The following is a 14,968-nucleotide window of genomic DNA, read 5'->3' as shown; positions in this document are numbered from 1 at the left end:
ATTTTTTTCACTCTAAAGAATCTATAACTAAAAACTAAAGACAATGCCTTCTGAGTATAATTGATGCCACCACAAAAAAAAAAAAAAAAAAAACAAAGAAGAGACAAGGTCTAAATCCAATCAGTCAGCAGTTCATCCTCAATGAAAAGGCCTTGGCCTATACCTTAACACAAATTTGTAAGTTAGAGTTTAGAATTTCAACATGATCCCTTTTTGAATTCTAAGATTCTCCTTGTACATCTGACCCTGGGATTTCAATTCTACTCCAATATTTGCTGGCCTATATACAGATATTTAATAACTTTTTATATCACTTCTCACATAGAAAAGGTGGTATTTACTGCTTGTGCAGTAAGCTGACACAAAACAATAAACCAACTGATGACATAAACATCTCACATACCAGTAACTCAGACACCACACCCTGGTTAGGAAACCCTGCTATGACAAAGCAAACAATAACGGCAATAGTTCTACGGTCACCATCAACACCATACAAAGCACATGGAGATGCTGGACAAAGAGTAAAGCAAGGAAAGAAAAGGGGGGGAAGGGGCGGGGAAGCAGCTAGGCAGAAAGCCGGATTCCAAGAGCATGTGTTTACACTCACCTGTTATAAAGCTTCTCATAAAAGCCTTTACTAGGCAGTGCCATGTGAATGTTTGGGAACGCCAGCTCCAGCACGTAGTGAGAACTGCTGATGGCTTTGTCCTGAAACTCTGCCATTTCTACAGGGTCTCCAGGCATCACCATCTAAAACATAAAGGTTCAGTGCAAAAAAAGGCCATTGTAACACATAAGCTGTACTTTGGAAATTTATATTCATTAAATAAAAAAAAAAAAAGGGCATCGAATAACCATCGTATGTTTAAAATAGTGGAAGCACCTTCTTAACCTTTCCATAGGACTTGGTACGTGAGTAAATAAATAAGCATGTAACATTGAAGCAGGGAAAAGATACATCAAGGAAAAAAATTAGATATCCAATCCTGGAGTTAAAAATCCAGCAAAAATAATAGAATATAAAATATAAAGCATTTTTTAAAGATGAAGAACACCACTGCTACATGACAGAGGATACAGTTTCCCTTTGTTACATGTGCACATTTTCATTTTACCTGCTCGTTTTCAAACATCACTCTCCGAGAAGAGAAAGGAGACGGGGCGGGTCTCCTCAGATCACAGACATCTTTCAGGGAATGTGCGCCTCCCTCCTCTTCCTCCTGGTAGTGACCATCATGCTCTTCTTCTTCCTCAGCTGCTATTCTCTCCAAAATGGAATGCATGGCAGGTGGACTGATTTTCAATACTATTCTGATAGCAAAGACAAGAAAGGAAGATCAAGAGCTAAGTATAAACGGCAAATCTTTAACTCGGGTGCAAATTAACAAAAAGATCAGGATTAAACTTCTCCACAAAATCTACTTAGGTCTGACGTGACTGCTTATGAACACGTTGTAACTTCAGTGAACTGAAAGCAACAAGGCATTATCGTTTTATACCTGAGTAACAGAAAGCCTGATAAAATGAGAGCAAGACGTTATTTTTTAAATTTCATGATAGCTAGTTAACTTTACCCAAGAATTCTAGTTTTCATCATTGAACCAAATCTCAGTCTCCTGCTATATTGGAGGACTTGTCTAAGAAATCTCATGTTACACAAATTGTTCAAATGGAAAAAAAGGCAAACTGATTAGGAATACAAAGGGACTTCAATCAGCTTGTGGAAAATGGAATTAAAAGGTAAGTTTATTTTGGTGCAAAAAAACTGAAATCCATGCATATGAGAGGTCTTTAAAAATTTTGTGGAAAACATATGAAAAACCATATGACAATAATGCTATCTTTTGCTGCAGAAATTTCAATAATACAAGGTTAGTGCCACTGTTTTGTAGGTGCAAACTCAGCACCACTGAGCTAAGGCAGCCTTTGACCACAACACAAGCTCATGAGCTTTAGATCAGGAGCAGCTACATTCCTTTCCTGATCTTCTGCAGAACACCACGGTCACAGGCCTTGCATTCTCCATTATTATGATGTGGCATGAACAGGTGTGTGGTATGCACACTGACCCCCAGGTAGGTGGCGCCACTCTGTCTAGTACACTGTCACAAACTGCTTTCTGGTGTACAGACATCCCGATGTAAACTGTGCTTCAGGACACCTCCTGGATGCACACTCGATTCTCATGAAGACCCATGTTCATTTTCAAGCACGGATCGCCAACACCTGTCTACATGTACCAAGAAGGAGGTGTAGAGAAGGCTGGCACACAGGATCATTTTCAAGATCACTGAGCCTTCAAATACTCAATTTTTCATATAACAATGGATCCTTATTTTAAGTAAATGAAGTTCTCTTAAATATGACCCAAGCCCCCCTGTCAAGCTAATAGAATTTAAGGATTGATTTCTCTTGCCTGAGAAATCCTGGAGCAGCTGGGCTTTGAGAAATAGTGAAATCACCTGATGCCAGGGCCCTATCCCAAAATCTCAGGGTGGGGCTCAAGATTCCATTGTAAGTGCTCCCCAGATTTGAACAATACTGTCCAAAAGCAATCAATGATTGCAACATTCACTTGACAATTAGCAAATGGTACACTGTGATATCTCCTCTGCTGTAGCCTTGAAGTTATTTTTAAAAAGGAGATTCTCTTGTCCCTCTACAAAGACTAGGTAGCTAAAGATAAAAAAAAAAACACATTTTAGGAGCCAGCGCTGTGGCATAGCAGGTAAAGCCACTGCCTGCAGTGCCGGCATGCCATATGGCAACCAGTTCAAGTCCTGGATGCTCCACTTCCAATCCAGCTCTCTGCTATGGCCTGGGAAAGCAGTAGAAGATGGCCCAAGTCCTTGGGCCACTGCACCCGTGTGGGAGACCTGGAAGAAGCTCCTGGCTCCTGGCTTCAGATCAGCCCAGTCCCAACCATTGTGGCCATTTGGGGAGTGAACCAGCAGATGGAAGATCTCTTGATCTCGATCTCTCTCTCTCTCTCTCTCTCTCTGCCTCTGCCTTTCAAATAAAATAAAAAATAAATATTAAAAAAAGAACACATTTATATTTCATTCTACCTCCTACAATATCTAACATATACCTTTCAGAGAATAATATTCAATATTAATTTTGTATTTGTCTTTCTCTGGATTTTCTCATCAAGGCTAGACATCTGGGGCATAAATGTAGTAGCCAAAATGTTTGTTAAAAGGACCGAAGCATTTTATTTTTAAAAAGAAAACTCTATTAGAGCTATACATCTTCCTACTCACCGTGGCCAGTCAAAGTCATCTGCTGACGCTGTGTCTCCATCCACCCCACTAGACACCTGGAGAAACTGGACACATGGTTCTCCTTTCTCTTCCTGGAACGAGCCTGATAAAACAAGTCCCATTTACTGAGGGGCACGTCTTCTCTAGTGCCAAGAGAGAAGATCTTTTCTCATAGTGGCATTCAGTGGATTCTGGCTACTATCAGCCAGAGCTAGTTACGTGGTAGGTAATAAAAATGTAGGCCAAGCACTACATTCCCCTGCAGAAAGTAAGTCTTTACACAAAGTGAACAAACTGCCATGCTTAGAAAAGTTCTTAAAAACTGACACAAAATACGCATGTACCAAAACATCATATGGTACCCCACAAAACGTACAAGTTTATGTCAGAAAATAGTAAATTTTTCAAAGACTGACTGCATCACATATGAGAAAAATCCCACATATAATGAGGAAACACTTTCTGCTCTTGCTTTCTAACATGCTCGGGCTGTCCCACACGTCTGTGATACAGGCTGCAGGAGCAGCTGTTTGCATCTAGTCTGGCTCCTCCTTTCGCAGGCCCATCATTCTTACCAAAGAGTTCTCTAAAGGTAAGTTCCAATTTAATTTGTTCTGGAGCTGATCCTCCTATAAATTCCGTCTTAAATTCTAGATCTGTGAATGCTAAGTGAAGGATCTCCTTCTGAAGAGACTTCTTAAACCACGGGCCTCTTTCTTGATCTGATCGAAGATCAGGTATTGGGAAGCGAACAGAAAGATTTAGTGCTGGTGTGGCAACTTGCACGGATATCCGACAGTCTGCAGGGTTATGTGAGTCATCTAGAAACACTTCAGTAAAAGCCTTGTGCTAAAACACAAAACATTAAAAATATGCCCACATATTAATATAAATACGCACAAATGCATTCGTATTCAACACTGTAGTGTGTGTGTACAATCACTAGTTCCCCATTTGGTACAAATAATACATTAAAATACAATTTAATTACAACCATAATAATTTACAACCAAATTAATTACAACCATATTAATTAATTAATACAACTATGAGCAGAAGCTAGAACTGCTAGTAAAGTTAAACCTTGATATTAAAAAAACTAAACCAATCTAAAGACAGAAGCACTAAGATGTGTACACACCTTACTATAAACTAAAAAGAGAATAATGTGTAAATTAGTCTACCAATAAATTCAAAGTGATTAAAAATCATGATCGTACCTGACATTCAATATGAAGGATTTATCTATCAACTCAGCGTGAACTCAGAGGAATTATGTCAAGTGAAAGTGCCTATCTCTGACTTGTCTTCATATTTCCAGGACTAAGCCCAGAGGCTGGCACATCACAGGTTCCAAATAAATATTATTAAGTAACTTCCTTCAAGTTGCTATCCAACATAAAGGTAAGATCTCATTACATAGCTCTTAGGACCCAAAATGTGCGCACTGCTTATCCAAAGCCATGTATGGTAAGAGGGTCAAAGAACATGCCAAGAAGCCCATCTTACATTTTTCTCCAAACATACTGACACCAATAACACCATAGTCTACTGCAGGTTTATCAGTCCTCAGTTTCTTGAATCAGCCTCTAATTTCCTACATTAGAAAGTTCCCCTCTTAGGCTAGATTTGGATTTTTTTTTTTTTTTTAAGATTTATTTATTCATTTGAAAGGCAGAGTGATGCAGAGAGAGAAATCATCCATCTGCTAGTTGACTCCCCAAATGGCCACAACAGCTAGGGCTGGGCCAGCCTGAAGCTCCAGGAGCCTGGAACTCTAACTGGGTCTCCCACATGGGTAGCAAGGACCCAAGCATTTGGGCCATCCTCCACTGCTTTCCCAGGAGCATTAGCAGGGAGTTGGATCAGAAGTGGAGCAACTGGGGGCCGGCGCTGTGGCACAGAGAGTAAAGCCGCTGCCTGAACACCGCCATCTCTTATGGGTACCAGTTCGAGTCACGGCTGCTCTACTTCTGATCCAGCTCTCTGCTGTGGCCTGGGAAAGCAGGGGAAGATGGCCCTGGGCCCTGGGCCCCTACACGCACATGGAAGAAGCTCCTGGCTCCTGGCTTCGGATCAGCACAGCTCTGGCCGTTGCGGCCATTGGAGACTGAACCAGTGGATGGAAGACCTCTCTCTCTCTCTCTGGCGCTCTCTCTTTCTGTAATTCTGCCTTTCAAATAAATAAATAAATCTTTAAGAAAAAAAGAAGTGCAGCAACTGGAACTCAAACCGGAGCACGATGGGATGTTGGTGATGCAGGAGGCAGCTTAACCCAGTGCACCCCACACCAGCCTCTAAACAGGGGTTTTTACCAAATCTATCCTACATCTCCCCCGTTTAACTTTCATGTACTAATCCTCACTCTCAGGCAAAATAACTCAAGAGTTTAAACCAACATGTCTAATACACCTCTGGCAAACAGCAAAAAGACTAGTCTACAGAATTTAAAGTAACTAACTGGGGATGGAAGAAAATAAAGAATTTATTTAATAATTTATTGTGAATACTCATACAGAGAAAGCAAACAAAATATTTTTTTTCTGTTTTAACCGTCCTACTGCCCCCTCCAGCCCCCAAATTCCTAACTGACGTCCTGCAAATCTGACTGCATGATGTGCTTAGGAAAGCTCACAAGCGCCAGATCTGAGTAAAAGTGACAGAATGTGAGAGTCAACATATTACTTTCCCATTTTCAAAAGCATATTCTACATTACTTGGGCTACATTTTAGGTGGTCTATTAAACGTGAGTGAATAAAAGGTGAAGATTATAGTCATATTTTATAAAATTGAAATAAACACAGAAAAGTCAAAGAAGCTTAACTCCACTACAACAATCAATGTTATCAAATGCATATTTCTACCCATTATTTTCCTCTACATAAATATTGTTAAGTGTACATGAAGGGGCCGGTGCTGTGGCATAGCAGGTAAAGCCACTGCCTGCAGTGCCTACATCTCATATGGGCACCGGTTCGAGTCCCGGCTGCTCCACTTCTGATCTGGCTCTCTGCTATGGCCTGGGAAAGCAGCGGAGAATGGCCCAAGTCATCTTTCTGCATGGGAGACCCAGAAGAAGCTCCTGGCTTCTGGCTACAGATCAGTGCCGTTCCGGCCATTGTGGTCATCTGGGGAGCAAGCCAGCAGATGGAAGTGTCTCTCTCTCTCTCTGCCTCTGGCCCCCTATAACCCTGCCTTTCAAATAAATAAATACATATTTTTTAAAAAAAGTATACATGGAAATTATTCTACTTTTTCACTTAATACCTCTTGATGAGCCTTCTCCACGGTTCTACACTATCTTGATAGTCATCATTTAAAATGGCTGCAGAGGGGCAAGTGTTGTGGCACAGCAGATTAAACCACCACTTGAGATGCCAGCATCCTATAACAGAGTGTCAGTTTAAGTCCTGGTTGCTCTGCTTACAACCCAGCTTCCTGCTAATGTGCACGGGAAAGCAGCTGATGATGACCCAGTACTTCAGTCCCTACCACCCAGGATGAATTTCCTTGGCTGGCTGGCAGTGTGCTGCAGGTCGGCCCAACCCTGGGTGTTGTAGACAACTGGGGAATGAACCAGCAGATGCAAGGTTGATCTCTTTCTGTCTCTCCCTCTCTGTTACTCTGCCTTTCAAATAAATGAATAAATCTTTAAATAGTAAATAAAATGGCTACATAAAATTTTATTTAGCTAATATATTTCAAACTTTATTTAGCTAATCTACTTCGAGATACAAAAGATGTCTCCATTCTTCCAATATTACAAATAATGCATTCTAAGGACACATGCTGGGGGCAGGTAAAGCTGCCACCTGCAACGCCAGCATTCTACACGGGCACTGGTTCTTGTCCCACTTCCAGTCCAGCTCCATGCTAAGACACTTGCAAAAAGCAGCAGCAGATGGCCCATGTGACTGGGTCCCCGCCATCTAAGTGGGAGACCAGGGAGAAGTTACTGGTTTCAGCCTGGCCCAGCCATGGCTGTTGTGAATATTTGGAGAATGAATCAGTAAATGGAAGATTCTCTCTCTCTTTCAAATAAATCAATCAATCTTAAACAAAATGGGAACAAATGCTACCTATAGAATACTTACCTCAGAAATTACCCCAATAAGCCTATTAGTTACCTGTAACTACTGTTAATATGTATAAGTTTCTCTTCCAATAGCAAAACTTCAAAATACACGAAAAAAAAAAGTGATAGAACTGTAAGGAAATAGCCATTTAATAAAGTCAATGTTAAACAGAGATTCCAATGCCATCTTGAAGGTATATAACATTTATCAAGTGTTATATCCCAGAGTATAAAACTCCCAATATATTTATAAGGATATTATTTATCACACAAAGTTAAGGATATCTACTCTCTATTCAATATTGTACTAGGCATTTCAACCTGTCAAGGAAAGGTAATTTAACTCATTTGCCCAGGAAACCTCTATAAATTTCACCAGCTTTCCTTTGTGAACTTTGATCTTGAAGATACATTCAATCCTATCCCATGCAGTTGTGTTCTTGGGAGTGACATGAGTCCAGCTTCACTTTCCAAGAACCTTAATCCCAGGTTCTTGCTAGTTACTAGTCTGGCAAATGAGACATCAGGAAACACCTGTCCAGACATTTTGGAAAGAAAGGTGGTATTTTCTTCCTTTAGAGCACTCATGGCAGCAAACCTCTTGTTCATATTATAGCTGGAATGTCTGATAAGAACAGTTATTCTCTCTCGGTTTAGGACAGAGCTCTCACTGACACTTAGAGGCAGAAGAGAACTACATCTCAATTCTGAGTCACTAAGCTACCCAAATTCTAGGTCATAAGACACAGTGAGATGTGTTCTGTGACATTTTTATAAAATTAGCATTCAATAAGTAATCACAGAAATCATGGAAAATTATGGTATGTAATTTTTTTCCTCTTTAAGGTTATGATGTAATTATTAAATATATCTACAATTATTATTTTTAAAATACTGATATTTGGAATTGAATGGCTGTAAATGCCTAAAAAGGGCCCAAAGGATGGAATTCTCCCTATTTAATCACGTTGAAGTGTGTAGCTAGCATTTTTTTGCAGTTTTGTTCTGAAAGTTTTACAAAGAATTATATTAGGCGTTTTATCATCCTTTTAACTTTAGTTTGCATGCATTTTCTTGTGTAAATTTGAAAATTGTATACCAATTTTTCTGAATACTCTAAGATAAACTGCACTTTTTAAAGAAAAAAATTAAAGATAATATATTGTAAAGAAGGGGTGCCAAGAAACTTATATAACACCTTGAAAAAGGTGGTTTATGCTGTTAGCAAAACGCCCTTACGTCCATGTGCTCTACTGAATTAGGACACTATTGAATGTTCTACACAGATGCACAGACGACATCCTATTTATTTAAAGATAATTGGGGGAACGGAGAAATAAATACATGGAATGTTATTATTAGAATATTCACTTATATTAACAATATTTCTGTTTTTTTATATAGTGGCTGATATGTAATGTGGTAAAATAAATGTAAATTGCTTAAATTAAAAAAAAGCATAAGTTTCTGAATACTTACCAGACTAATATGTTTATTGTATGAAGTATACATGTGAGATGCCATCATTTCTACCGTAGTAAGTTTTTGTGGTTGAAGCAAGGAATTTAACCTGTCCACAATACTGATATCCAGTTCACAACATACTGGATTTAATTTAATTTGTAATTCTGCCTTCTGAGGAACTGAACTAAGCCTTGCTTGACTACCCTTAAAACAAAAAAGAGAAAGAGAGAGAGAGAGAGAGAGAAAGCATCAACAATCACCAACAGTACAATAAAAACTGGGCTAAATCCCAACTGTGACAAAGCAGACAGCAACAAGCAGGTGCGGCCACACGGGAGCGCTCACCTGGGGTCCCCGAGGCTCACAGTGCCTGTAGTGAAGCTGAAGACACGCAAGGCCACGGGCGTCAGAGCCTTCCTTGGAACGGAACGTTAAAAGCTTAAAAACAAAGATAATTTGAAGGTCAGCTATTGCTTTTAAATATTGATTTATTTATTTGGAAGACAGAGTTACAGAGGGGCAGAGGCAGAGAGAAAGAGAGAGAGAGAGGTCCTCCAGCCCTTGGTTCACTCCCCAGAAGGCCACCACAGTGGGACCTGGGCTGATCCAAAGTCAGGAGTGAGGAACTTTTTCCCGGTCTCCCACATGGTTGTAGAGGCCCAAGCACTTGGGCCATCTGCTACTCTTTCCCAGGCCACAGCAGAGAGCTGGATCAGAGTGGAACAGCTGAGACTCGAACTGGTGTCCACATGGAATGCCAGAATTGCAGGCAGCAGCTTTATCTGCTAAGCCACAACGCCAGCCCCTCTTCAATTCTTAAAAAGTCAAAATATCCACACTCACCTCTGTATAGTGAGGGGGAACAGAATGAAAATCACTGGGAAACAGGCACTCCAAAAACTCCATTTGCCCAATGGAAACATCAGTACTAAAATAACGGGAAGCTGATCTTTGTCTTTGTTCATAGGATATTTTGATTCCAGTACCTATAAACCTATTATTAAAAACACAGCATTAAAGAGTGTCCATATACTCCACATAAACCTAGATTTAAAAATGTATCAAAAACAAAACCAGCGCACAGAATTAAAAGTGTCTAACAAGTACCTACTTTGACAAGTCAGGTTGTTAGCAGTAACTACTGTTCCTGAAGACACCAACCAGAAAGACTGATTCAAACTTCCCACTCCCTGACATAAAATACTAAGTTCTATTAATGGGAAATTTTCCAGGATATATTTATTTCTAACACTGCTCTTCCCTCTTCTACTTTTAAAATCTCTTAAACTTGTTATATTTAAAATTAAATAATCTCTTATAATTAACCTAAAAATATCATGGAATTTTTTTTTTTTTTTTGGACAGGCAGAGTGGACAGTGAGAGAGAGAGACAGAGAGAAAGGTCTTCCTTTGCCGTTGGTTCACCCTCCAATGGCCGCTGTGGCCGGCATGCTGTGGCCAGCGCATCGTGCCGATCCGAAGCCAGGAGCCAAGTGCTTCTCCTGGTCTCCCATGCGGGTGCAGGGGCCAAGGACCTGGGCCATCCTCCACTGCCCTCCCGGGCCACAGCAGAGAGCTGGCCTGGAAGAGGGGCAACCGGGACAGAATCCAGTGCCCCGACCGGGACTAGAACCCGGGGTGCCAGCGCTGCAAGGCAGAGGATTAGCCTATTGAGCCGGGGCGCCAGCCAATTTATTTGACAGGTAGAGTTACAGATAGTGAGAGAGACAGAGAGAAAGGTCTTCCTTCCGTTGGTTCACTCCCCAAATGGCTGCCACAGCCGGCACAGCACCGATCTGAAGCCAGGAGCAAGGTGCTTCTTCTGGGTCTCCCATGCGGGTACAGGGGCCCAAGCACTTGGGCCATCCTCCACTTCTATCCTAGGCCACAGCAGAGAGCTGGACTGGAAGAGGGGCAACTAGGACAGAATCCGGTGCCTCGACCAGGACTAGAACCTGGTGTGCCAGCGCCGCTAGGCGGAGGATTAGCCTGTTGAGCCACGGCGCCGGCCATAGATCATTTTCATATTAAACAGTATTTGCATGGTAACAGTACTAACAAATTCAGTTATCTGTCGTATTGGAACTCAAGCCATGAAAACAGGTCACTGGCTATTGGGACAGCTTTGCTGCTTTCTGGTCTTGGTTTTGAAGCCTTAGTCGCCAGGCATCATCCACGCTGAGGCGGTAAGAACCACTTTCATGATCAATGGTGTCAGTAGCAATGATGGCAAAATGTGGTAAAACCTGCATGACCAGCAAGGCAAGGAGCTAAAGAGATGATCTTGTAAGACTACCCCAGCTTATATCTGAGTTTTGTGTGCCAAACACCATGAATGAGAGAAACTAAACGTCTCTGTAGCACTGCAAGAAACTCTCACTCCTTCACAGATAAAATGTGAATCAGAAGATAAAAAACAGACAGGCAGAGGAAGATCAAAGTCTACAACTAGTTCTTTCTCAAGGGCTATGAATAAATCCAAAAGTTTACCGAAGGTGATCGTGTGAACAAGCTTCTGCAAACACTGCTCGGAAGGACTTCAAGTCCTCTGTTGAAAATCTTTCTGGATCGATCTTTTCTATACAAGCGAAGAAAGCTATCGCCATGGATGTCAAGGGGTTAAGGTTTGAGGCCGTCTCCGGTGGAGACAGAGGATCAATGTGAAGCACGGAGACTGAGAGAGCTCCCACAGCCAGTCTGAAAATAAGCTCAGGCCTGGATTCGTCCACCGAAACAGACCTAGAAGGAAGAGCTGAAAAACATGTGGTGAGTATACAGTCACAAACTTTAATACTTAAGAATCATCTACATATCAAAATTTACTCATGCATTAGCTTTAAAAAACAGGTGATCTCACAATAGTTTTGAATATTAAATAATTAAAGCAAAATAAACTGTTATCTTGCTGCATGTTTTATCCACGATCCTTGATATCTGAAGTATATAAGAGTATGTCACATATAAACAAAGCTTTTGCATTAATAAAACCATATTGGAAAAATAAACATTAATCAAAAGTTGTTCACCAATTTTCCTCTAAGACTTGTGTTTATTTCAATCAAATTTTACAATGAGGAAAGAAAGCTGAGGTTCTCTTTCAAAAGATACATAAATAGTAAAACAAAAACTGAGACTCCTAAACGACATTAGTGATAATAAGAAACCCGTGGTATACTTCTCCACTTCAATATTTATGTATTTAAATTCAATAAATGAGCTACTATTATAAAAACACCTCAGTAAACTGTTCAACAATGCTTCATTTTTCTTTCTAGACTTTGTTAAATGACCTAACCCAACCCCACTCCCCCCCAAAAAAGGGATGGGAAAGAAAAGAAGCAGAACGGGGGCCGGTGCTGAGGCGCAGTAGGTTAAGCCTCCACCTGCAGCGCCAGCATCCCATGTGGGCGCTGGTTCAAGTCCCGGCTGCTCCATTTCCAATCCAGCTTTCAGCTGATGGCCTGGAAAAGCGGTGGAGGATGGCCCAAGTGCTTGGGCCCCTGTACCCACATGGGAGACCCAGAAGAAGCTCCTGGCTCCAGCTGTTGCGGCAATTTGGGGACTGAAGCAGTGGATGGAAGACCTCACTGTTTCTCCCTCTCTCTCTCTGTCTCTCCCTCTCTCTCTCTGTACACTGCCTCTCAAATAAATAATCTGAAAAAAAAGAAGAAGAAAGAAAAGCAGAATGGCACTTCTTAAAAGAAACAATTTATTCTAACTTTTAAAATGTCTTCTATTTACTTACCAGCCTTCTGTAAAGACACTGGATGCACAAGGTTGGACGGAAACGTCGACCCTCTTACTGGCTGTTCTTTACGATGATCAAGGAATTCTCCCCAAGTTGGCTGAAGCTGTAAAAGACATTTTTCAAAAGCACATGAATAAAGTGCAAAATTTCAGAAGCAACTTTTCAAGAACTGAACAAAAATTAAATACTTTACCACAGTAGCACTCAATGGCGATCCTGCTGGGGTATTCGTGTAAGTACTAGTTAATGATAACTCCAGGTCCATGTTTGGGGGGTCCCCAAGGGGTGGAAGAGAAGAGAGGCTATGAGACATGTCCATATCAGCCATGGAGAAGAAAACTTCTTCTTCTAGAGAGAATTAAACCTTGTCACTTATCTTGTAATTCCACCAAGTCTTTAAAGTAAGTTAATACAGGTTAACATAATCTCTTCCTTCAGGTGATTTGAATAGAGTGATGCCACAAATTTTATGACTTCCAATGGGGTAATCTATTTGAATCTCATTTATTAATGACATAGTAAGAACTCAACTGAATACAAGAGTTAACGAAAAGTTAAGCTATCCTACTGATGTCCTGGGTCTTTTTAATAGAAGCATTCTTCAAAAAGAATTTTAAAATTTAGTTTATTGTGGTGCAAAAAATTTGAATTTATACGTATGAAGTTTTCAAAAAGTTCTTGAAAAATACATGAGCAAGCTATGCATGAATTTCAAAAATGTTCTGCACCAAAATAAACTCTTAATTTCATTTCCAATAAACTCATTGAAGTACCCTTGTATATGATATGTAGGATTACATGGTACACTTTTAAGTGTCATCTGACAACTTAAAAGTTAAAATCCAGATTTTAAAGTAATACATATTACAATCTCTGGTTTCAATGGACATACCTATTTCTTAAAAAGCCAAAGAAAACACTCAGAATTTTGTATTTCAGTTTCTTCTTTTTGGAGACTATCAACCCTCACACAAAACAAGTTTTCTAAAGCCACAATTTCTGGAGTAGGCTTCAGTTTTTTATTTGGTTTAACATTCCATAATTAAATTGCTTGTTATTACTTATGGTTTTAGTCCTTATCCATTCTGAAGCACTTTTGTAAAGTAATCTAGGTAAAGATCATATTTACATATGATTGATGGGAAGAATAAGAACTGATGGAAAGAAAAGCTTCCTATCTAAAGGAATCATCTGTAAATTACTATGTGAATAAAAATCTGGCAAAATGAATAATTAGTCCTAATACCTGTCATGTAAATCTACGTTTTCATAAAATGACTTTCCTAAGAATAAATCATCATTTACAAAATAAAACCACACAATCAAAATGACACTACAGCAATCATGTGTTGATGTATCACTATAATGCTGTGGTTAGATCAACTTACAAATGACAATTTTCTTAAGAGTGCAGATCTTTGGTTCTTTCACTGCTAAACTCCTTTCCACAGACGCCAAAATTAAGTTTATGATAACGTACGACTCTGGTGTCAACCGTTTGTGTTGCTTACCACGGCTAGATGGTGTACGAGCCGTTTCTGTCTCATAAAAGCTTTGCTCTGAAGATACACCCACAGAGAGGGAATCTTTTCTCAAATAATACCGGTTTAATTCCATCTGAATTCGATACTCGTCTTCCTGCTGCATAGGTCGATTTTTCCTATCTTTATTAGCTAACCCTATTTTGCTAGAATTTTCTACAAGTATACAAAAGGAAAGCAAAACAGTAATTAAATTTGGAGTTAATTAAGTTATTTCTCTACCAAAACCCTCTTATCCAATACCAATGGCAACTTAACACCCTGGTCAGTGCAAAACCACCATTATCTAGTATCAGTCAGAGATTTAAGCATAGCTACAAGCAATAGCCATGGATCACAAAATCTTACCTCTGACAGATGTGAGTCATTTAAGGTATTTTCAAGTGTATGCTACCTACTTTTGTTCGAGAATACTTTCTCATTTACATGAAGTGCTACCCCCCAGCCCAAGAAATAAGTCAGAACGATAATGTGACACAAATAATATGAATGCAAATTTGTGTCACGATAACACAATTAAAAGGACCCATTCAAATAGTTAGATTCTTATTTACAAAATATTATTTTCATATACTCAAATAATAGACTTTCCTACATATATGTTAAGTATTTTAAGATTTTAATTTAAAACTTTCAAAGAATTTAAAATAATAATAACAGACTTATACTTGCCTGGTCCAGCAATAGCTGCTAACATATCCAAAAGCAAGTGCACCTGTCTTGGTGACAGGAACAGATGAATAGAGTCTATCTGTCCATCAACATCCAACTTAAAAAGCAAAAAAAAAAAAAACTATTTAGGGTGAGCACGCTTTATAAGCTCATCACCTTAAAATTCAATATATTTTAAGCACTGAGATAGAATGCAAATTC

General features: G+C 39.8%; 1 protein-coding gene across 4 annotated transcripts in view; it reads right to left on the bottom strand.

Moving 5' to 3' along the window:
* ATG2B (autophagy related 2B) overlaps positions 1–14,968 on the bottom strand; it is a 72,810-nt gene that overhangs the window by 36,884 nt on the left and 20,958 nt on the right. The window contains exons 7-18 of one of the 4 annotated variants that reach the window (XM_062181672.1): positions 14,768–14,864; positions 14,066–14,251; positions 12,748–12,902; positions 12,552–12,657; positions 11,297–11,558; positions 9,650–9,800; positions 9,152–9,244; positions 8,822–9,010; positions 3,842–4,115; positions 3,267–3,369; positions 1,119–1,314; positions 611–753 (exon numbers count right to left, since the gene is read on the bottom strand). In XM_062181672.1, coding sequence (XP_062037656.1) covers positions 611–753; positions 1,119–1,314; positions 3,267–3,369; positions 3,842–4,115; positions 8,822–9,010; positions 9,152–9,244; positions 9,650–9,800; positions 11,297–11,558; positions 12,552–12,657; positions 12,748–12,902; positions 14,066–14,251; positions 14,768–14,864 — 1,955 coding nt within the window. The remainder of the gene's footprint in view (positions 1–610; positions 754–1,118; positions 1,315–3,266; positions 3,370–3,841; positions 4,116–8,821; positions 9,011–9,151; positions 9,245–9,649; positions 9,801–11,296; positions 11,559–12,551; positions 12,658–12,747; positions 12,903–14,065; positions 14,252–14,767; positions 14,865–14,968) is intronic. The other 3 variants (XM_062181673.1, XM_062181674.1, XM_062181675.1) reach the window with 3 other exon arrangements.

The sequence above is a fragment of the Lepus europaeus genome, chromosome 22, assembly GCF_033115175.1.
Source record: "Lepus europaeus isolate LE1 chromosome 22, mLepTim1.pri, whole genome shotgun sequence".
Taxonomy (NCBI): domain Eukaryota; kingdom Metazoa; phylum Chordata; class Mammalia; order Lagomorpha; family Leporidae; genus Lepus; species Lepus europaeus.
This window is presented reverse-complemented; position numbering and strand designations above follow the sequence as displayed.